A 25,142-nucleotide genomic window follows, 5' to 3' on the forward strand; every position below is an offset into this window, starting at 1 on the left:
GGGATGCAGCCAGATGGGGGCAAGTGCTGAACGTGAACAAAGAAAGGGGTTTTGGATTTATTGCGGACCCCAAGCGAATTAGTGACTTGTTCTTCAACAGGAGGGATGTTGAGCCACATCTGAGGAAGGGACATCCTAACAGAGACCTGCAGCCTGGGGAGTATGTGACATTCACCCGGCATGAGGGGCTCAGAGGGTGGTATGCCCTGAATGTACGTCGCATTCCAGGAGAGCTTATTGAGAGGTACAAGCCAAAGCGACCTGTTGCTGCCCCTCCATCCACCGTTGCCACCCAGACTGCACAGGTACCTGCTTCCAGGAACCAGGCTGCTCTTGCATCAGCTCCAGCCCGGCAGCCCAGACCAAAGATCCCTGGCTTGACACCGTGGGAAGAGGAGTGTTTAAAGATTGCCAACGACTACTTTGAATCCGGTAGCAGTTCCCGTTCGGCTTCCAGAACCCCAGGAGGGGAGCACAATTAAGAAAACTTTCAAATCTCGTTACCCAGGAGGGTTTATTTGCACCAGTTGTGCCTTGTTTTGTTATCATGTTTTCTGGTAGCACTTTTGTTGCCTAGTTTTTGCAATGGCAGCGTTTTCCCAATTTGAACTAGCGATCATGAACTTGGAGTGATCCAAAAACTTTTATTGTAAATAGTTGTGCCTCTTTAGGTGCCCTCTCTTGGTTTTACATATAAAGACACTTTGCGAAGATAATGTTTTTGCATGGACACTTTTCGAAGATGATGTCTACCTCAAAGGACACTGCAAGAGATCCCGGCTGGGAGCGGTGTCCAGCACTTACAAGAATAATTGTTGAATGTTTTATTGTGAAGTATTTGATAATGTGTTTCATAAGAGTATTAGTAACTGAGAAATGGCTTTTATAGAAGAATTAGGAATGTCTGATCTAGAGATGAGTGATGTGAATAAAGAATTGAAAGCAGACAGGTGATGGACCAGGTACTTGCGGTCAGCACTTTGCATCTAGAAGAGACAGTGAAAGTAGAAAAATGAATGTGCACTAAAGAAGGAAACTGAAAAAAATGTGTTACAGAGAATAGCACTTTGAATTGAGAATTGCACTTAGAATTAAAAATTTTAGATAGAATTTTAGATAGAATTGTTTGTAACGTTCAAGATGAGTACCTCCTATACTAGGAAGATTAGTTGAAGAAAAGTTTGTTATGCATTACAAAATTTTTGTATGTTTCTTTGCTGTCAACTTTGTTGTCTTGCAGCCCATGGACGTGCTGTGTTTAATGGGGGGGTATGTGGTGCCCCTGAGGCTCAGTCGCCACAGAGGTACTGCACCTTCTCCTAAGGTGTAGTGCCCCACCACCTAGGTAAGTTGGGAACTCCTTTCCACACTGCAACACCTGCATCCCACACACAGGATAGTTCAGCACTGACCACATTGCGGCTTCATGCTTAGAGGGTAGCAGAACACATTTCGTGGGTCCTTGCTTCGTAACACGAGATGTGCTGGGAGGTGGGTGGAGTGGAGATCCATATAAAAGAGTGGGAAGGTTTAGAATTAGAGTGGAGTTCAGTCTGAGTGAGAGAGCAGACTGACAGGAGGTCAGCCTGACGGGAGGTCAAGGCGGAGGAAGACAGTCAGTCATGACAGGCTGAGGACTGGTCTTAGTGGAACGAGCTCCCTAGGAGAGGAAGAGGAGAAGGAGTGCTGCAGCTGCCTCAGTGATCTGAGCCAGCTGGCACGGGAAAGGAACAGAAGGAGAAAGACGTAGAACTGCAACCTAAGCTTCCATAAGAGAGAGAAGGAACAGCGCGGAACAAAGGAGTAGGAGAACAGAGAGGAGTTGTGGGTTGGAAGAGGCAACCCAGATGCTTTCAGCACCTTTTTTTAGCCAATGATGGAGGACGCACACTGTGGGCAACGCGATGACATAGGCAGCGGCCAGCACCATCTTAGAGAAGGGCATTGAAGTGATTGGCTGGCTTTGTGCGGCGTCACAGGGGGTATAAAAGGCTGTGAACGCCGACCGCCATCTTACCTCTGCCGATCTTACAATAGGGAGAGGTACTGCTGCTGATTCAGAACAGGGAGAGCGTTAGGCAGGCAAGAAGAAAAAAAAAACTGCTTCTGCTGATAGCGCTTTTCACTGTACAGTTAGTGTGCAGTGAAAGGGGAGGATTTTTGCTGTGTGCAGCAGCGCTGGTGGTGATTAGGCTGCCTTTTAAGGCTACCTGCATTGCTGTGTGCACACTGCTGTTCAAACTGCTTTTTACAAAGCACTCCAAATTGTATTATTTTGTCCTGGTGAGTTACTGAGCGTTCATTTTTTCACACATCGTCTAGCGGTGTACGCTCCTCACACACTACCGTGTATTCCGGCTGGTATCACGGACAAATAGAAGCTATCTGGGTGTGACTCTGGAAGAAAAAGCCGAGGAGTTTGTCCGTTTTTCCAGACCTGCACCTTAGAGTCGTGTCCGCTTTTCAAACAGTTTCGTATATCTGCTGTTTGATTACAGTCAAAACTAGACAGAGACAGCGTGTCAGTCCGTATACAAATACACGGAACTTGACAATTTTACATACACACACCGTACAGCGGTGTATGCTCCTCACACACTACCGTGTACCGCCTTCTAGCACGGACAAATAGAAGCTACCTGTGTGTGACTCTGGAAGAAAAAAACGAGGAGTTTTTCCATTTTTCCAGACCGACACCTTAGAGTTTCGTATATCTGCTGTTTGATTATGGTCCAATACATACTGTGAGAGCGTCTGTGACTAACATAATATATACATTGATTTAATTTGTTTAATACACCTTACACAGCTGGACGCTCCTCATACAGTACCATCTCTCTGCTGGTATTTTGGTTACATTTTCCCAAACATGAGGAAGCATGGTGGAACAGGCCGCAGACGTGGGCAGGGGGGCGCGGCTGGTACTGATGGTGGTGGTGCATCGGCTGGTTCTGACAAAAGCACAATAGCAGCTAAGGCAGGAGGTGTTGAGCTTGCGTCATCCTCTGGCCCAAGAAGGCCTGTAAGGTTGCCTTTTCTTGGAGTAGGAAAACCGCTTTTAAAGCCGGAGCATCAGGAACAGGTTTTGGCGTACATTGCCGAAACAGCCACCAGCTCTATTGCCTCCTCTTCTGAACGGTCGAAACCTGCAAGCACGGAGTCGTCAGTGCAGGGTTCTGGTCATAAAAAACCCCTTCCCTTGTGTCCTTCACCCCCACCAAAAGTTAAGGATGCGGCAGCCCACACTGCAGATTACTCTATGGAGCTCTTTTCACATACCATGCCTGGGTTATCCAGTCAAATCCTGAATTCCCCAGTCCAAGATGAATCTTACACGGACTGCACTGATGCACAGCTACTGCTAGATGATTCTGCTGGTACATTGACCCACAGCACTACATTGCCCTCGCAGTCTATTGAGCCAGAATCTGACCCTGATGAAACCCAGGTGCCCCTTCCCGCATACCATACCACATTACACGGTGGTAAAGAGGAAGGTGCAGATGATTTTGAAGAGGAGGTGATGAATGACCCATTTCTGGACACGGATTAGCATCCATTGGGGCAGGAGGGTGGCGCTGGCAATAGTTCAGATAAGGAGAAGGATCCACAGCAGGCATTGACATCGCAGCAGCGGTTATCTAACAGGCCCGTAGCTGTCCTAAAACGTGAAACAAAAACTAAAAGAGTTGCAGGACAGCTTGACCAGACGGTCAACTTAGCACAGCGTGCAAGGCCAGAAAATGTTTACCATAGTAGGAAGAGTGCAGTGTGGCACTTCTTTGTCCAAAATCCTACTAATGAGGCAAAGGTTACCTGTAAGAAGTGCGGAAGGACCTTTAGCCGAGGTAAACAACTCAGAAATTTGAATACCAGTTGCATGCTTAGACATTTAATCAACATGCACTTGCAAGCGTGGACGCAATACAAAACCTCAGGTAGCACATGTGCACCTGCTCCGACTGAAGGTAGCCAACAACGCTCCATCGCTACCTCCACTGTAAGACCACTGCCACCATTAAGCACACCTCCTCTTCCTCGGACTTGCCCAATTACGCCCTTTGCAGCAGCTGAAGGTCCTGCCAACACATCTACATATGCCAATTTTTAAACCTCCCTAACTGGGCTGCCCACTCCTCCCCCAACGGCTGGGGTCAAGACCTGGCGCACCCGGCAAGTGCCGTTGCTCTGAACAGGTGGATGGGCCCACTGATGGCCACCGGCAATGGCACAGGGCCCCTCATAGTACAATAAAGTGTCCCAGACGGTGGGAGGGCCCACTCGCCATCAGACACACCAGCGTACTATGAGGGGCCCTGTGCCAGTACCGTCAACCACGATTGTGCCTCCCCTGCTTGGTCATGGCCACAGCACTTGCAAGTTGCAATACTTACCTTTCCCTGCTCCACTGCTGTGTAGTCTGGGCAGTTAAATCCTTCACAGGGACGGCCACTCGAAATTTGGTGTATTGATCAATGATGGTTAAGATGTAGCTATGGCCTGTCCTGCTGGCCTCTACCTTCAGATGATCAATGGCTACCATTTAAAATGGACGTCAACTTACAAGCGGATGCAGTGGTGGTTTATGATCACCTTTCACAGTTGTGATAGTCACAGACGTGTGACATTCCTGCCACCATTTTTCAATGTCTCCTCTCATGCCAATCCAATAGAATGGCCTACGGCCTGTGGCTTCTGTCTTTTGCACTCCAAAATGACCAGACACATCATGTTAGGCAGTGAGGACCATGGGTACATCTCTCCCTGTGATCACAATTTGATGGAGACGAGTAACGGTGATGTAATCCACGCTACTGCGATAAAGCAATCCTTTCTTCACAAAGAACCTTTTTCGCTTTCTCCACAGACAGCGTAATTGAGGGTCTGCATCGCCTCTGCAACATATACCGGGAGGTTTCACCGCGATGAGTAATTCCAAAATTTCTGCTAACACTCGACATTGTGTCTATACTTGTATCCATTTAGTTTCCAGTAGCGGAGATTCTTGACTGGCTTACTGAGATTGAAATGTATACAAAGATTTAAAAGTACCACAACACTGTATACTGATGTATGCTATGAATACCTTTCCCTTTTTCTACTTTTTTAATTCTGGTGTAATACATATGTGAGCCTGTGAGTGTCTGTGTCTGACTTTGGAAGTATAGACGGAAATTTAACCCTAGACTGGACACACCTGGTATGTGCTGATACAGTACCTTGTTTCAAAAATTTGTATTAAGGTATCATCTGTAGGATAACCAACTGTGGGGGGGAACTTCTTCCTGCCGCAGACAAACACGAGACTGAGACAGAGTTTGTATTGAACAGGTCCGTTTTTAGTGCCCATCTGTCTGTCAACAACAGCAATTCACCACAGCCGTTTCACATTTCTCTGTACACAGGCCCCGGTACCTTCACTTCCTTTGTAACTATAATCGTGGCATCCTCTGTGGCTCTTCCACTGTGGCTGGCCTAGGCCCAACCACTACAGCGCTGCACCAGTCTGAGCACACCGTCCGTATGATAGCCCCAGGCCGTCTTCGTCAGCGGCCACCATCCTCTGGCCCACCCCCCTGTGACCGCCTCAACTGTCAGTCCTCTCTGGAGCCTTTCCACTGTCTCTGTTTCCTCAGCAGAACTTCCTCTTTACTGTGCTCCCTTCACTGACTGACTCTTCCAGAACCTTCCCTCAGCCTTTTATACTTCCAGTTCTGGTAACTCCGCCCACCATCACCTAACAGTTTCTCTGACCAATGGCAGTTATTCAGTCCCACTCCTACACTCTCCACTGCCCTCCAATGGGCAAGCTAAAACACTGCACCCTCTCTCTTTATCTTAGCGGTTTCACACCTACACTGCGCTACACCTCTGCTTCTCACTACAGTTTGGTTTGTCTGTCATTCCACCTTCCCTACATCATCCCTAGTGAGTGAACGTGTGTGGGTTATGCCTTCTATATATACAGTGAATCTGAGAAAATTTTTTACACTATACTCGATACAGATTGTATCTTGTTATACAGTACCTTTGTTCTACATTTAGCATTACGATCCAATCCATACTGTGTAAGCGTCTGAGAGTGACTAAGGGACTATTTATACAGAGATTTCAATTGTCTCCTAAAAAATATATACTTGCTCTCTTATTATCCAGGAACTTTTTTACAACATTTTTTATTATGGTCAAAACCAAACTGAGCAAGCGTCTGAGGGTGACTACGGAAATATATACCGATATTTTCAATTTGGCCAACACTGTATACAGCAGAACGCTTCTGATACAGTAACCTTTTTAGCCATTTAGATTCTGGTGTAATCCATAATGAGCCTGTAAACGTCTGTCTGTTACTCCGGCAATATATTTGGAACTTTACGATTACCCCAACACTGTATACAGCTGTACGCTTGTGTTACATAACCCATTCACAGCTTTTTATATTCTTGTGTAATCCATACTGGGCCTGAGAGCGTTTGTGTCTGCCTCCTGAAATGTATACGGAGAATCAGAATGTTTACACTATACTATATATACCTTTTATCTGGTGATACTGTATCCTTTTTCAACTTGTTATTTTATTGGGTAATCCATACTGAGCCTGTGAGCGTCTGTGTATGCCTCATGAAATATATACGGAGATTTACTGTTATCCATAGACTGTATAGAGCTGTACGCTTATGATACAGTACCATTTATCTGCTGGTATTTTGGGTCCATTTTCAAAAACATGAGGAAGTATGGTGGAAGAGGATGCGGATGTGGGCGTGGAGGGCCACCTGGTACTGATGGTGGTGGTGGTGCATCTGCTGGTAGTGCCAAAAACACAATAGCAGCTAAGGCAGGAGGTGTTGAGCCAGCGTCATGGTGTAGCTCTGGAAGGCCTGTAAGGCTCCCTTTTCTGGGAGTAGGTAGACTGCTTTTAAAGCCGGAGTATCAGGAACTGTTTGTGGCTTAAATTGCTGAAACAGCCTCCAGCTCTATCGCCTCCTATTCTGAAGTTGTAAAAAATGCAAGCACTGAGTCGTAACTGCAGGCTTCTGGTCAGGAGCAACCCCTTTCCTTGTGTCCTTCACCCACACCAAAAGTGAAGGATGTGGAAGCACACACCTCAGATTACTTCATGGAGCTCTTTTCACATACCATGCCTGGGTTAATTAAAAATAGGGCCCATCATGTACTGGAGCAATGTAAATGGGGCAGATCACACACTGGAGCAACATCTAAGGGGCACATTATACACTGGAGCATTACAAATGGGGCCCATTATATATGGAGCATTATTAGAGCCCATCATACACTGGAGCATCATCCATGAGGCCCATCATGTACTGGAGCAATGTAAATGGGGCAGATCAGACACTGGAGCAGCATCTAAGGGGCACATTATACACTGGAGCATTACAAATGGGGCCCATTATATATGGAGCATTATTAGAGCCCATCATATACTGGAGCAATGTAAATGGGGCAGATCACACACTGGAGCAGCATCTAAGGGGCACATTATACACTGGAGCATTACAAATGGGGCCTATTATATATGGAGCTTTATTAGAGCCCATCACACACTGGAGCATCATCCATGAGGCCCATTATGTACTGGAGCAATGTAAATGGGGCAGATCAAGCACTGGAGCAGCATCTAAGGGGCACATTATACACTGGAGCATTACAAATGGGGCCCATTATATATGGAGCATTATTGGAGCCCATCAGACACTGGAGCATCATCCATGAATCCATGAGGCCCATCATGTACTGGAGCAATGTAAATGGGGCAGATCAGACACTGGAGCAGCATCTAAGGGGCACATTATACACTGGAGCATTACAAATGGGGCCCATTATATATGGAGCATTATGTGGAGCTCATCAGATACTGTATGGAACATAATATGTGACTAATTATTTGGTATGGAGAAATATATGGGGCTCATTATTCTGTATGGCGCACAATGTGGTGGCCATAACACTGTATGGAGTAATATAATGTCCTGTTTTTGAGCTACTGTACAATTTAAAATAGATCAGTCTTGTCATGTAAGCAGTGAAGTATGTGTCATTGTACTATACCTATATTTCTGTGCCGTATCGGAGCATCATGAATTGTGGTATGTGTTAAAGGGGCGCACTGACACTCTTTGGCCCAGGGCACACGAAAACCTGGAGCCAGCCCAACCCCCCCACAACTTTAGCCAAATAACCCCCAGTTTTCAATGCGTAACTATTATTAGGAAGTAAATTAAGGTTGACAAGCTTCAGTAATAAGAATTGATGTTTTTGGCATTGAAATGGGCACTGTAGGTGTGTTTACTGTCCTCCACTCCCTGCCAACTTTGCTTCCCCATTAACTTGCATTGGGTTTCGTGTTTCAGTCGGCCTCCGACTTTTCCCTATAAATATGTATAAAAATACTTGGCACTCAAAAATGATGAAGCAGTATATTCTTTATTTAGCATCCAGACAAAAATAGACTCATATCGTATGAACGATTTCCATATAGTCGGCCGATTTCGTTCGACCTGACTTTTGTGAAAGTCGGGTTTCATGAAACCCGACTTGACCCGAAAAAAGGCAAAGTTGTTCATCTCTAAAATGACCCCTTTGTTGTTTGCACCTCATCTTGTGTACTGTAGTCTCCCTGCATTGTGGTGGTCCCCTGGCCATCGCTTCCTGTGCACCAATGCTTCCTTACTGTGAGTCGCACATTTGAAGCAAAAACACATGAGGCCAATGATTGAAACAGCATAAAGGCAGCAATCCATGGTAAATCTAAGCTCAGTTTTTGCTGTGCAGTTCTTGCCTGCGTGTTACAACCTGACGCACAAGCTATGGTTTTAGTTTGTGTATCTAGATGTTAAATAAAATAAAAGACATGAAAACACAATAAATGAAGCACTTTGCTACTTACATTTTCCGTCACATTGATCTTAATTACTTCATTTGAAGAAGTCATAATTTGGGGCATGATGATAAGTCTGTCTACAGTAACCTGGAAAAGAGAGCCAATAAGAACCAGTAAATGGCAGCAGGATCACTCGTGATTTTATATGACAAGGTGAGGAGACTTTTGAGATTTGCAATGCTTTTCTGGGAAATATGTAAATTGTCTCTTCAGAGAAGAAGAGGACTAGAACTCTAGTGCCACCTATAGGAAGTAGAAATCATAAAAGTCAATAACGAGCTATGCTACATGACTTAGGATAACAGCCCAAACCAAAATCTCAACTTGCAGACACTATGTTTCGGGGTACTGCCCCTCGTCAGTGCAAAGATTGAGATTTGGTTTGGCTGTGTGAAAGGTGTCTGACCGTGATTTCAAGGGGTAAAGTGTCTCCTTGCGAAGTGTGACATGTCAGGCCTGACATGCCATGGTGAGGAGACTTTTACGCCTTGCAATGCTCCTCTGGGAAATATACAAATTGTCTCTTCAGAGAGGAAGAGGACTGGAGCTCTAGTGCCAACTATTGGAAGTAGCAATCCTAATAGTCACCCAGCCAAACCAGATTTCACACTTTGCACTGACGAGGGCAGTACCCTGAAACAGTGTCTGCAAATTGAAATTTAGTTTTTTATCCAAAGTCATGTGACAAGGCTCGTTAGATGGTCGATATCGACTTTTAGGATCGCTGCTTCCAATAGGTGGCACTTGAGTTCTCGTCCTCTTCCTCTTTGAAGAGACAATTTGCGTGGTTTTAGAGAAATATATTCAATTTAAACTGGATCTGCCCCATTTAGCACCATGTGATTTTTACATCCAACTTTCTGTGCTGGTACATTTCTTAAAGTATTCTGATGGGAGTCACAAGGTGCCCTAAGTGAATTGAGGAGTAAAGAATATGTGTGACCACTGCTTCATTCACACTCTATAGGAGTGGTGGTTGCACATGCTCAGTAACTTTCCATTTACCCTTGGAACTTAGGACTTCCACCCCCCTTCCCCCTCCCTCATCTTTGGGTGCTCTTGCAAACACATGTATCATATGGAAAAAGTATGAAATTCTGTTTATGGGACAACCCTTTAAGGGGTTCATCTCAAGTTTTTTTTAATGGTTAAAAGGTACTTGTAAAGACAAAAAACATGAAATTTTTACTTTTTACTTGATTTTTAATTTTATGGTTTACTGCTAATAGACTGCAACAACGAGTGCTAGGTAATGAGTGCAGCACCTACAATCCCTTTGTTACAGAGATTGAAAACGCTGTTCTTAAATTGGGCGGATCCTACTGACCCATGACAAGCAGGAAGACCAGAGGTAGAGGACCAGTGACCCCCTGATTAAGGACATGAGAGAACCCCTTTGAGTATCAACTAAACTTCTTGTAGCAACAGCAGAATTTTATCACTTGGGGATCATTCAGATGTCAGGCCTTAAGACCTAGATTTCCAACTGTCCCAATTTGTGGGCTCAATCCTGCCACGTCAGGGCTTTGTCCTGTGTACTATAGCCAGGATCTGCCTCTAACAATCATGGGTGGAGCAGTGCTCTGCCCGTGATTATTAGGTAACTTGTTAAATTCCAGTGTCATTTTCTCCACCCTTTGGCGCACCCTTGACGTGATTTTGGGTCAATGATAGGTTGTCATGGCAGCCGGGGGTCCGCTGATGATGCCAGACTTCAAAGGAGAGCATGATTTCTGCTGTATACAACACAAGCAATCAGATGATTGCATCTTCATGTCTCCTAAGGGGGCTGACAACAACAATTAAATAAAAAAGGTTTTAACAAATATGAAAAAAACTCAAAAGCTGAATTTATCTTCCTTTTCCTCCATTGAAAATAAAGTTATTAAATTTAAAAAAAAAAAAAAACACGTGGTATCGCCACCGCATTCAGAAAAATCCGATCTATGAAAATATAAAAACAATTACTCCGACCAGTATACAACATAAACAGTGAAAAACTCAAGAACGACAAAATTATGTTTTTTTTGGTTCTCACAATTCCACAAAAAAGGCTGAAACAAGAGATCAAAAAGTAACAGCTATTCCAACATGGTACTAATAAAAACGTAATCTCGACCCTCAAAAAATAAGCCATCACACAGCTCCAGTAGCTGAAAAATAAAAATGTTACGGTTCTCGGAATATGGCGACACAACCCAAAAACTTTTTTTTTTTTTTTTGCAAACTTCTGATTTTTTTTTTACATCAGTAAAATAATTAAAAAAACTGGACTTGTTGGGTATCGCTGTAATCGTATTGATGAGGAGAATCATACTGCGAGGTCATGGGTGAAGGAGTTCAAAGTGTGATAATATTGGATTCATGTACTTACGGCAGCCATGGATGAAATATGGTATTTAACCAGCTCCAACAATTTGTGTTTTGCCTATAGATAAATTAAAAAACTTGTTTAGCGCAAGGAAACTATCAGCAGGATTTTGCATTGTAACGCAAGGACTACGTGAGGTAGGAATTAAAACAGAATTCAACAATGTGTCACATTTACGGTTGTGTGGTGTTCTTTACTTAGACTGAAGGTTTTATCACATTGTGATTATCATTGCTTGGCACTACAGAAACACGTGAACCCTAGTCCGACTCTGCCCCTTCTGTGATAAGCACCTCACTGTCAATAGATTATGTACACAGAGAGGATGGTGTGGGTGGGGTTAGCTGTGGTGTGGATGGAGTTAGCTGTGGTGTGGATGGGGTTAGTTTTCTCAACTCTGCTACATTGCTAAATCTAAAACCTCTGAAAGTGTAAGAACCACTGAACCCAGTAATCTAAGTGATACATCGTTGGATTCAGGGTCTTGTTGTCTACGTTATGCTGCCCTTAGATGAGGTAGCAAAAACCTGCTGAAAAATTCTCTTTAAGGCTATGGGCCCACGTAGCGTTTTAAAACGCGCACTAAAAACCGGACTCCTTCCCAGAAATCGCGCGTTTTTTTCCACGAGATTTTACCGCTATTCTGTTCGCGATTTTGCTGCGATTTTCTCAAGCACTTTCCAAGCGATTTGAATTATCGCTTGGAAAGTGATTGACAGGTTGGTCACACTCATCAAACATAGTGTTTGACAAGTGTGAGCAGCTTTTAACTATTGAGGCCGCCTATGCGGCATCAATAGTAAAAGATAAAATGTTAAAAATGATAAAAAAAAAAAAATAAAAAATCAGGGTATATTTACCTTCCGACGTCCCGCGCTGCCATCCCGGGCCACAGCGTTCCCAGTAATGCCTTGCGAGACCTGTGATGACGTTGGTCTCGCGTTACTATAGCGATCTCGCGAGATCGCTAGAGTCACGCGAGACTAAGTCATCACAGGTCCTTGCCGCAAGGCATTACTGGGAACGCTTAGGCCGGGAATGCAGCGCGGGACGTCGGAAGGTAAATATACCCCGATTTTTTATTCTTTATTCTTTTTTTTACAGGGGTATGGTACCCAGGGCCTGGAGGACAGTCTCCTCTCCTCCACACCGTGGGTACCAATCGCACATGAGACGCTTAACTTCCCGCATGGTGGGCATAGCCACATGCGGGAAGTAAGCGATTCTCATGCATTCCTATGGGTGCGGAATCGCGGCAATTCTTTGCGATTCCGCACAAAAGAATGAGCATGCTGCTTTTTTTTCTGCGATGCTTTTCCGCCACGGAAAAAAGCGCAGCATTAGCACAGCATGTGCGGAATGCCATAGGAATGCATGGGGGGCGTTCTGTACAAGATTTTTAAACGTTTTCACTGCGTTTTCGCGCCGAAAACGCTTAAAAATCGCATCGTGGGCACACAGCCTAAAGGTTTTCTTATGAGTTATACATATATATCAAGTGTGCAATTAGTGTACCACCACAAGGATCCCCACCATTTACAACAATACCATACACAGAGAGACATCCATGTCTTGCAGATGTCTTGCATTGCACAGCAGAACTTTTAGGTGGACAGGACTGAACTACAGTAACAGACACTGTGCAAGGACATGTGTCACTGAGCCGGAACTCAAGGTGGAACCCACCGATCACATATTGGAGGACTGTCTTAGGAAAAAGTCACTACTAGAAGATCCTAGAAAGCCCATTTATCCTTGTCCAAAATAAATCACTATCACAACCAGACTTTCAAGCATCCAAATACAGAGCTTCCTACCTCAGTGAAGAGATAGATTAACCGTCCGTCTCTTAAAGAATCCACAGCTTCGTTAGTTGGAACAAACACAGTGAAGGATCCGGGTCCATTTAATATTGGAGGAAGATCACAGTTCTGCACATACAAATAAAAGATTTACATATATGAAATATCTTTACATGATGACATTTTCGGGCACATTTCCATCGATTTTTAAATACTTTAGCTTTATAAATGCAAAATTAAAGGGGTCGTCAGTTATGTTTATTCTCATGACCTATCAATAGTACAGATCAACAATATCTGATTAGTGGGAAACAGTACTGCATACTGCAGATCAGCTGCTATTCTTTTCAATAAAAGTTGATATAATAATGATATAGATTATTATTTTTCTATATGAAACCACCTTTTCATTGGGAAAACTTGGATTTTTTTTTTTACAGATTTTGTTTAAAACACTAAACTTTTTTAACAATATTTAATAGTGTCACAAACAAGACACTGGAATATGCCTTTGATTGCATAGCGAATACACAGAACTAGTTATGTAGTGCAGTGTATTATCATCCCAGCCAGTCGGTGTTATGCTGACAAGGAGCCTATCAGATCATGCCCTTGGCAGAATCTAATAAACTTTGATCTGTGGCATCTTACTCTCTCTTTCATATCTTCTTACATGCCATGCTGACTGTTGACCGTGATCAATCCCCACTACTTTTGCCCTACTTACAGTCGGGAGCAGGGCAGCTTCTACCATGGGGCAAGGTGAGCATCCCACCTTGGGCAGCCATCTGACTAGTTCCTCAGGGGACCACAAAATGCCTCCTCCTGAGATCCCAGTGTAAAAACTCAGCCTCAGTAATACTGCATGGAGTGCGTTGATGTGTGTCAACTCCATGGCTGGCATCTGTCACTAACAGAAGTGACCAGAGCTGAGCTCACATCGTTGCTGTTAACCATTTAAATGGAGTGACGCGATGGTGGAGTAGCAATGGAATGCCACGGCAGCCTGAAACCTCTGAAGTCGCTATTATCTTGGCTGTCCGGTGAAGCGCAGCCATTGGCTGAGCTTCATAGGAGACCTTGATTTGTCCTGTATACTGCAATACTGTATACTTTTCAAACACGATTTTTGAAAAAATGGGTATTAGTAACACTTATATGATGATAAAAAAGATTTAATAAGATTTCTTTTTTTTCTTATTATTGTGCAACGTCCATATTAAGTGTGTTCTATACTTGCCTGGTCTTTATATGCAAAAATTAATGTTATCTAGGCACAGTCCAATGGCTGAAATAGTCACATATCTTACCTCCAACATCGTTTGGAATCTGTTAAATATTTCTGTTGTGGCAAGAATGTCACCTATTGTCATCTGGATAATAAAAGCAGAAACAGAAAGGCAGGAGTTTAGCTTCCATAGATCATCCCAACATTCATTTTATGACATACTATGTTGCATTTGTATTCTGGTATGTCCACCTGGAGCACATCCACATTGGCATAATCTGCACGAAGTGGTGTGGATTTCAAAACAGATTTACTGCTGATTTTACCCTTTGCAATCTGCTGCCTAAATTAACAGGAGGCAGATATTATATCCTCAGTGTTGATTAATTCACCGTGTTCACTTTTTCCTAAACTCTCACCCATGATGCTGCCACTGTAAGGCCAAATTCATATAAACTTGTGATTTCTCATGCCACACGTATTGAATCTTTTTGCATCTCCGTGTGAAAGTTGCTATTAAAGAAAGCAATGTCTATAATTAAATCCGACCATCCTGTGCTAACTCTGTCCTGGTCTACACAGCAAAGCTAAAATGTAGAAAGCAAGACAATGGTCAGCTTATTTTGAGTGTCAAATTTATAGAAATAAAAGTCAAATTCTTGCTTCATATACATAATAAAAACAAAAAAGAAGGCTACAATCTAGCACTGGATAAAGTAGAAAAAATCCTTTAGCTTTATTCATTATTATTTATTTTGTACTTCACTTCTGTTGTGGATTTTAAAACAGAATTGTGAATAAAGCGAAAAAAACACATTTTCTTACACTTTTTCCGGTGTTAGATTGTACCTCCGATTCTTTTTGCTATCCCTATGTTTGCCAAAACTGATCCTTGTACTGAATATGGAGGTGAAATGGAATAATTGTATCCATTTATTAACAAAAAAATGAAATCTGTACGATTGATGTGACGGAATTATAAAGCAGAGTCAGTTACCTGTGGGTTTCCGATGGTCTCCACAGCGTTGCTTGTTATAAGTTTATCGATAACGTGGAAGACACCATTGATGGCCGGTAAGTCCTTTTTTACAAAGTTATAGGTTTTGGCAGGTTCAGAGGATTTCAAAAAATCCTTCAATAAAAGTTAGAAAAAAATAAAACAGTATAAGAGTTGAATGTATAAAACACCTATACAGACTATATGTATACTATACATTCCTCTTGTAGGCAGAGTTAACATGGCCCCATTGATTTCTATTGGTGCCATAGTATGGATCCGGACCAAACATTGATTGGTACTGAAACCCTTCTAGAATTGCCCCCTATATACAGTTACACTTACTTGTCCTGCATGATTTGATAGTTTCTTACCAATTGTGAAAACTCCAACATTTCCCCACTTATTGTCCACAGATTGCCAATTTTCTTTAAATCTCTTGCCATGTACTGGCCAGGAATGATGTGAACTTTACATATCTGTTTTGCTTCTGTTTCCTGAAAATAAGAATATTTTCAATTTGGCCGTATGGACTAATAACTAGTGATGAGCGAATGTGCTGGGATAAGGTGTTATCTGAGCATGCTCAGGTGCTAACCGAGTGTCTTCGGCGTGCTCGAAAAATATGTTCGCGTCCCGACGACTGCATGTCTCGCAGCTCTGCAACAACCTCAACACATGCAGGGATTGCCTGTTTGTTGTTGAATAGCCATGAGACGTGCAGCCGCGTAGACAAGAACATATTTTTCGAGCATGCAGAAGTTACTCGGTTAGCACCCGAGCATGCTCAGATAACACCTTATCCCAGCACGTTCTCTCATTATTACTAATAAAGACTAAAAACCAGGATTACGTTAATTAAAACAGCATAAGCCAATAAATGTGATTAGCAGGGCAACAACCCCGATGTGCACAGACCAATGTTATTTGATATAATAGGATGTCACCATGTCCATACTGGTTTACGTGTGCTTCGTGTGCAGAATTATTAGGCAAGTGAGTAATTTGACAAGATCACCATTTTTATGCAGATTTTCAAACCTGAATGCATATTGGATGAAGCAGATCAGGTGATGTCTATTTGGGAATGAGATAGGGTGTTGCCCAAAGGTGCTTTTGTAAGAGAATGGTCAGCCATAATATACTGAGCTGTCATGAGAAACGAGGCAGCCATCTTAGGAAAGTTAGGAAAGAATATATTCAACTTTTACAATAGAAATAATATGATGTACTCTGTAAAAGCAGATGGAGGATGTAAAATGAGATCATGCCCATTAACCAATTTAGTAGATGTGCATACAGGTAAATTGGATCAGCCTCAGGGCAATGAGAAACTAAAACCAACGAATATATGGTGAATATGTATATTCATGATAGGGTTAGTAGAAAACAGACTTCTGAAATTGTCAAATATATGAATTTATGGGTTTAGTCTAAAAGCAGTAATAAGATTAATGACAGTAGTTAGACATAATATTGGATTTATGTGTTTCTTAATGTGGTCTGGTAAAAAGTTAATTACTGATGTAATATTGTGTTACTTTTTCCTTTGTCCAAAAAGATATGATGTAACCATATACGCCCTTTGCTATAATATGTATACAGCTTGTTTGCATAATGTATAAAAAGCCCCTGTTACTGTTTCTCGGGGCCATTCCATCGCCATCATGCCGCTGTGCCTCACCATGGCCAGGGCACAGAGCCTTATCATCGCCAGACTTCCTAGCGAATCTCTGCCCGTCTGAATCCCTGTTTTTGCCCGCATATTTCAACTTCTCTGACTATCTGTTCTGTTTTGCCGTGTATCTCTGAATAAACTACAACCTCAGCTTCGAGAGGAATTGTCTGCAATTTTGTCCGGCTCTTCCAACTCTCCAAATTAGGACTCTCTCTCTTTTCTTAAAAGTGGCGATTGCCAGCCAGGAGGAGCGGCTCCGGAGAAGCGGCCTCCAGAAGAACCTTTGGAAAAAGTTGCAGATGAGAGTTTGAGGTTGGAAGAGTGAAGAAAAAATAAAAGAAACGCGTGTGGCCACACGTGAAACCGATCAAAGGAAGCCAGCCTGAAGGAGAACCTCTCGTGATCGCTCCGAGACCGCCTGCCCGATTTTTTATAAGAAAACCACGGACAAAGAAAAAGACTATAAAAAGATGAGTAACTAAGAATAAGCTATCTACAAGGACGTGAGAATTTTTTTGTGCCCGGTAGCAAGAAGCTTTAAAAGGGCGTGGGGAGACGCCTGGCAAGCTAACGAGTGAGGCTGGAATCACGGCTGCACCTCTTTTGATATCTGGTCGACCCCAAGCAGCCGGCAGGAGGTCTTCCATTCGAGAGAGGTGTAAGTATCTAACTTTACTTAAATTGCATTTGTTGATACTAGAACAGAGTAAAATTCGTCCTTGTAGACCACTGTAAATATGGAGTGGTTACGGAAGCAGGCAGAGAAATATGCTGGCACACCCCAGCTGGAGGGGGTTAATGTGGAAACCACGTGGTTAAATTGTATGCGTTGGTTTACCACCGAGAACAGGGAACTAGATAGAAAAAATTTGCTAGGTTAAGCTAATAGCCAAGTAGTGGCTTTGTGTAAGACAGTCATAACTTTTGATCAGGCTCTTGATAGGCAGCTTACACAGCAATATGTTAACATGATCACCCGGGGAGGGGCAGCGTATAGGGAGAGATTAGAAAAGCTGAGTGAGATGCTGGAGCTAGCACGGAAGCACAGAGAGGAGGGGTGCGAGCAGCAGCAGCAGCTGAGAGCAGTTATGTCACAGATGGACACTGCAGCTTTGAGACACAGTGCTGATGTAAATACAGTTGTAGACAGGAGTAGAGAGTTAGAAGAATGGGTGAAGTAGTACATAACAAGATATAGTGTCCCAACAGCTCCAGCTTATGCAGACACAGTTGAGGAAAGATATATTGTCCCGACAGCTCCAGCACATGCAGATCCTAGGTTAGGTGTGATGCTGCTTTAATCCCGAGAAAAAATATCCCAGGCCAAATGTTCCTGGTCCATCTTAAATTTATTAAAAAAAAAAAAAAATGTTGCCTAATTGGGAGGAAAGTAAGGGAGTGTTTTGTTAGGACGATGCAATCCGAGGTGAAGGGTGATGAGCCTAATGTTTTTGCGTACCATTCTCCTCGGGGTGTATCTGCTGATTCAGGGAGGCCAGGAGTTCCGGGGGGTATGCGCAGCTGCAGAGAATGGGTAGGTCCCGTTCGGCAGAGCCCCCACGGGATCCCATGAGAGGCCCCCCCCTTGTGTTATTATTTTGTGGACATCTAGGACATGTTAGACGTTTTTGTCCCAACCTTGTGCCAGGGATTGTACCCCTAGAACCCCGGGCACCATTTAATCCCCAACAGCCCCGGGAGTTCTCTAGACCACCTTTCGGAGTTAGACCTCCGTATCCAGCAGTGAATGACCCTAGGCAGTATCAGCAGTACAACGGTCTTCAAATGGTTAACCCAGTCTCACAGGAGCCTTCTGCTCCTGCTCCCTCCCCAATAGCTTTCACTCATCCGCGCCCGGAGGTCCATGCTATTCAGGGAGGGGTCACTTCTCCTCGTCCCTGTGCTCCCCTGATCAAGGAGCTACGGGAACATGAGGACCGGACCCTGACTAAGGATCTCTTTGGGGCGGAGGTGGCAGCTGTTGGACGGAAGCCGTGTTCAGATGGGGATGATGGATTTTTCGGGCTTCCCACGGCAGGTAACACTGATTGATGGAGTGCCCCCCGTTTCCCTTACCCTCCTTGCCCCCCTTTCCCTGGGCAGGGACGGTAGACCTTATGTCAGAGGGAGAATAGAGGGGCTGCCTTGGGAAGACATCCTTATCGATACAGGAGCCTCAGTTTCAGTAACACGACACAAATTGCAGTCACCCCCTGGACTGCCTGAGACTACCATTTTGGTAGGATTTTGGGGGGCTCCTGTATTCAAGCCGTAAAAAGTCATCCAGTGAACCTGAGATTTCAGGACACAGGGGATCGAAGCAAAGGGGTCTTCGATGCGCTTTTTGGGTAAACCCACAGTTACGGTCCACTATTTTGGGAACTGATGTTTTGGGAGCAATGGGAATTGTTGTTGATTTATGTAACAAAGTCTTGTGGCGGAATAAAGAAGCCACTATCTGTTCTGTAATTGTACCTGTGGAGGAGTATGAGGGGAGTCACAAATTACCCATTGCTAGCTTCAGATTAGGTGCTAATGAAAATGTTGAAAACACTGACAATGATGCTCTGAAAAATGAATTGAAGCAAAGGTTCCCTGAATTGTGGATCTCAAAGAAAACTGATTGTGGGTTAATGCAAACTCAGGTTAAAATTGATGGTGAAAAAACTGCCACCTTTCCAGCGTCAGTACCGTATTCCTGAGGACGCAATCCCTTACATAAGGGTTGCAGTCAGTAAGTTGGAAAAGCAAGGTGTTGTTGTGAAAGGTAATTCTCCATGTAACGGTCCTATTCTACCTGTAAAAAAGGAAGATGGCAGTTTTCGAATGGTGGTAGACCTGAGACTTGTAAATAAGTACACTCCCTCAGCTGCTCACCTTGTTGCATCTGTCCCTGAAGTTATGTCACAGCTGAGGAGTGATTGTAAAGTGTTTTCTTGTTTAGACATTGCAAATGGCTTTTTCTCAGTACCCCTAACACCTGAATCTGCCCTCCGCTTCGCATTCACTTTTGAGAATGTGCAATACCTGTTCACGCGGCTGCCCATGGGATTTCACAGTTCTCCTGTGTATTTCCATCAGGCATTAGCTCAGGTGTTAGAGCCCCTTGGTTACGGAGACAAAGTCTTACAGTATGTGGATGATCTATTGATTCAAACTGTCGATGAATGTGAACACAAAGAGACCCTTGAAAATGTTTGTCAGGCTTTACAAGAGGCAGGACTCAAAATGAGTCTAGACAAAGTACAATTGATGAAATCAGAGGTTAAATTCCTGGGTGTTCTGGTCTGTCTCAGCAGAAGGAAAGAAACCCATGCATGATAGGGTTAAAGCTATTCAGGCTGTTCCCATACCAACCAATATCACTGAGCTCAGAAAATTTTTGGGTCTTATCAACTTTTCCAGAGAATTTATTGAAGATTTTGCTTATCTGGCTAAACCGCTGTATGATTTATTGAAAGATGTTAATGATGATTTTGCACCTGTCAATGTGGAGTGAGCCGCCTTACAGGCTTTTGAGGGATTGAAGCGCGCCCTTACGGCAGCTGCCGCATTGGTTAACCCTGACCCTTAACCAACCTTTTTACATTCAGACCCATACCGGTGATGTCTCCATTTCTTCTGTGCTTCTACAAAAATGGCCCAAAGAAAGCCCAGAAGTATCTAGTCAGTTGTATGCCCTAGGTTACTACTCTAGGTTGCTTACCCCCGTGGAAAAAGGATTCACTCAGTGCATGAAGCACCTACTGGGCGTGCACTGGACTATGAACCAAGTGAGACATATAGTGGGGTTTGCTCCTTTAATTTTACAAACCCCGCATGTCACTTTAAAAACTTTGCTGAAAGGAAAAGCTTCAGGTATTAATTCACAGAGAATGGCCCAATGGATCATTGATTTTGAGACCAGAGACTTACAAGTTGAAGTGGGTGAGAAATATCATTTAGCTCAGATGATGCAATATGCAGGAAAAAGTCACGATTGTCAAATTGAACAGGCTAATGTCACTCCCTCCCCCTTCCGAGCAGATTTCCAAGAAGGAATTTCTTGTGCCTATATCGACGGAGCTTGATATTGGCATGAGGGGCTTCGCTGTGTGGCTTCCAGCTAAGCCATTGCTGCTGCGGTATAAACTCCCTGGTCATTTCTCCGCTCAAAGAGCTGAATTGGAAGCAGCTTTACAGGTCATTCTTGTGTGTACAGAGCCAATGAATATTTCCAGTGTTGTTTCATCACTCACCCTGTATCTCAATGTATGGGCTCTGAGGGGGATGGTTGACTCACAGAATAGGCCCTTGCAGCATGCAGACATTCTAAAACAAATTGAGCAGCGGGGCAAAGAATTCCTGAATTTATGGTCCTTCTGTAAAATTAAAGGGCACCAGAGGTTGATTCCAGACCCCCACATCCTTGGCAATGCATATATAGACCACGCAGCCAAGGAAGCTGCACTCCCGGGCGATGACAAATATCCTCAAGAAGTCATCGCTGCAGTCACTAAAAAATCCCGGACGAGCCCCCCCTTGTTTTTTCTCCTTCAAGATCTTGTAAAGGCACAAGAGAAGGATGGAGACTCATCTCTGTTCAATTCCCTTGAGTCCCTGCCCATTGAAGGGGACAGGCTAGTGCCTTACATCCCAACAACAATGATTAAGTCTTTGCTCAAATTTCAAGCTACAAAGGTGTTAAAATTGTTCATATTGATCAGTGTAGACTTCTTAATTATCTTACTGAGATTTCTGGTAAGGACTGATACTCCACTTTTTTTTTTTTTTCTATTTTCTCCAGGTCAGCCGAAGATTTACCATGGATTTATTGGATGGTCGGGAGAAGATGCTTCACACTATACAGTGGGACTCTGATAGTGTGAGAGGGGGAGAAGATCAGGAAAATCCAGAAGCCAAAGAATGAGAAGAAAAAGACCAAAAGACTTGACTATTGTGCAACTTATCTTTTTCCGGACTATTTGAATTATTTTTTTTATTATGTGTTTGTGCTATTTTTAGGGACTTTTGCCCACACACACACGTGCATAAGGTGCTGAATTACTTCAATATTCTTATTTTCAATAATTTACCTATGAATATTACAGTACTGTATGTTGTACTCTGAACAGAGTACAAGAGGGGGATTTGTAAGAGAATGGTCAGCCATAATATACTGAGCTGCCATGAGAAACGAGGCAGCCATCTTAGGAAAGTTAGGAAAGAATATATTCAACTTTTACAATAGAAATAATATGATGTACTCTGTAAAAGCAGATGGAGGATGTAAAATGAGATCATGCCCATTAACCAATTTAGTAGATGTGCATACAGGTAAATTGGATCAGCCTCAGGGCAATGAGAAACTAAAACCAACGAATATATGGTGAATATGTGTATTCATGATAGGGTTAGTAGAAAACAGACTTCTGAAATTGTCAAATATATGAATTTATGGGTTTAGTCTAAAAGCAGTAATAAGATTAATGACAGTAGTTAGAGATAATATTGGATTTATGTGTTTCTTAATGTGGTCTGGTAAAAAGTTAATTACTGATGTAATATTGTGTTACTTTTTCCTTTGTCCAAAAAGATATGATGTAACCATATACGCCCTTTGCTATAATATGTATACAGCTTGTTTGCATAATGTATAAAAAGCCCCTGTTACTGTTTCTCGGGGCCATTCCATCGCCATCATGCCGCTGTGCCTCACCATGGCCAGGGCACAGAGCCTTATCATCGCCAGACTTCCTAGCGAATCTCTGCCCGTCTGAATCCCTGTTTTTGCCCGCATATTTCAACTTCTCTGACTATCTGTTCTGTTTTGCCATGTATCTCTGAATAAACTACAATCTCAGCTTCGAGAGGAATTGTCTGCAATTTTGTCCGGCTCTTCCAACTCTCCAAATTAGGACTCTCTCTTTTTTCTTACACTTTCACACTGCACCTTGTCCTATGTCCGTTGTCTCGTTGGAACTTAGGTTCAACATCCCTCCCCCACAAAACGGGATTTGGGTGTAGGCTCCAAAGGGGCCATTGATTAAAAATGTGCCAGCTGAATTAACATGTGCACTGTCGTGCCTCATTTTTGAGATTATATGCCTACTGGAAGCAGACAGCCAGACCCATACTATGGGCTACATATATGCTCAAAATCCAAGCATGACAGAGCACACGTTGATGCCATCGGCACCATTGCAGTCAACGGCACCGTCAGCGCACATGCCCGAATCCCGTTTGGCGGGGGTTCGAACGCAAGCCCTGAGGGAGCACTGAACGTGGCGAAGAATGCAGTGTGAAAGGGCTCTTAGGGTATCAACACCCTTTTATCGAGGTGTGCAGAATTATTGGGCAGCTTGTCTCTGCCATGTTTGTACACCTTTGAAGCACAGTCTGTGCATAGGCTTCCTCAGAGAGGAGAAATTTTACAATGCTCTGCAATTCTACAGTATTGCCCAAGCAATCACAAGTTTATGTCCCCTAGGGGGACTAATAAGTGTAAAAAGAAAAAAGGAAAAATATTTAAAGAAAAAGTAAAAATTCTGGATATACTGTATATATAGATAGATGTGAGATAGATAGATATGATAAATAATAGATAATTTTATTTCTATAGCGCCAACATATTCCGCAGCACTTTACATTTCAGTGGGGACTTGTACAGAAAATAGACATTACAGCATAACAATAATCACATAGATCAAAACAGATACCAAGAGGAGTGAGGGTCCTGCTTGCAAGCTTACAATCTATGAAATAGATATAATAGATAGATAATAGATAGATAATAGATACATAAGAGAGGTAGATAATAGACCAGGGTTCCCCAATTCCAGTCCTCAAGGCCCACCAACAGATCATGTTTTCAGGATTTCCTTTGTATTGCACAGGTGAAGCAATTATCACCTGAGCAATACTAAGGAAATCCTGACAACATGATCTGTTGGTGGGCCTTGAGTACTGAAGTTGGGGAACCCTGTAATAGACAATAGATAGATAGATAGATAGATAGATAGATAGATAGACTGATGGATAGACAGATAACAAAATAGATATACTGTATACAGTGCCTTGCGAAAGTATTCTGACCCCAGGAACTTTTCAACCTTTTCCCACATGTCATGCTTCAAACATAAAGATAACAAATGTAAATTTTTGGTGAAGAATCAACAAGTGGGACACAATTGTGAAGTTGAACGAAATTTATTGGTTATTTTAAATTTTTGTGGAAATTCAAAAACTGAAAAGTGGGGCGTGCAATATTATTCGGCCCCTTTAACTTAATACATTGTTTCGCCACCTTTTGCTGCGATTACAGCTGCAAGTCGCTTGGGGTATGTCTCTATCAGTTTTGTACATCGACAGACTGAAATTCTTGCTCATTCTTCCTTGGCAAACAGCTCGAGCTCAGTGAGGTTTGATGGAGATCATTTGTGAACAGCAGTTTTCAGCTCTTTCCACTGATTCTCGATTGGATTCAGGTCTGGACTTTGACTTGGCCATTCTAACACCGGGATACTTTATTTGTGAACCATTCCATTGTAGATTTTGCTTTATGTTGGGGATCATTGTCTTGTTGGAAGACAAATCTCCATACCAGTCTCAGGTCTTTTGCAGACTCCAACAGGTTTTCTTCAAGAATGGTCCTGTATTTGGCTCCATCCATCATCCCATCAATTTTAACCATCTTCCCTGTCCCTGCTGAAGAAAAGAAGGACCAAACCATGATGCTGCCACCACCATGTTTGACAGTGGGGATGGTGTGTTCAGGGTGATGAGCTGTGTTGCCTTTACGCCAAACATATCGTTTGGCATTGTTGCCAAAAAGTTTGATTTTGGTTTCATCTGACCATAGCACCTTCTTCCACATGTTTGGTTTGTCTCCCAGGTGGCTTGTTGCAAACTTTAAACAACACTTTTTACTGATATCTTTGAGAAATGGCTTTCTTCTTGCCCCTGTTCCATAAAGGCCAGAATTTTGCAGTGTACAACTGATTGTTGTCCTATGGACAGACTGTCCCACCTCAGCTGTAGATCTCTGCAGTTCATCCTGTTAGGAGCGGCGGAAGGCACTAAAAAAAAAAAAAAAAAAAAAAAATTAAAGTGCCTTCGCCACTCGGGATCCACCGTGCGGCAGGTGATATGACCGCTGCTAGAGAGGCAGAGCACTATGGCA

General features: G+C 43.2%; 1 protein-coding gene across 1 annotated transcript in view; it reads right to left on the minus strand.

The window, feature by feature from the left end:
- Positions 1-25,142, minus strand: part of STAB1 (stabilin 1) — a 281,241-nt gene that overhangs the window by 189,301 nt on the left and 66,798 nt on the right. Inside the window, exons 12-17 of the mRNA XM_073574319.1 lie at positions 15,678-15,800; positions 15,304-15,438; positions 14,389-14,451; positions 13,094-13,207; positions 11,280-11,333; positions 8,912-8,992 (exon numbers count right to left, since the gene is read on the minus strand). Coding sequence (XP_073430420.1) covers positions 8,912-8,992; positions 11,280-11,333; positions 13,094-13,207; positions 14,389-14,451; positions 15,304-15,438; positions 15,678-15,800 — 570 coding nt within the window. The remainder of the gene's footprint in view (positions 1-8,911; positions 8,993-11,279; positions 11,334-13,093; positions 13,208-14,388; positions 14,452-15,303; positions 15,439-15,677; positions 15,801-25,142) is intronic.

Source organism: Dendrobates tinctorius, unplaced genomic scaffold (assembly GCF_039654945.1).
Source record: "Dendrobates tinctorius isolate UK_male_01 unplaced genomic scaffold, ASM3965494v1 ptg000038l, whole genome shotgun sequence".
In the NCBI taxonomy this organism is placed as follows: domain Eukaryota; kingdom Metazoa; phylum Chordata; class Amphibia; order Anura; family Dendrobatidae; genus Dendrobates; species Dendrobates tinctorius.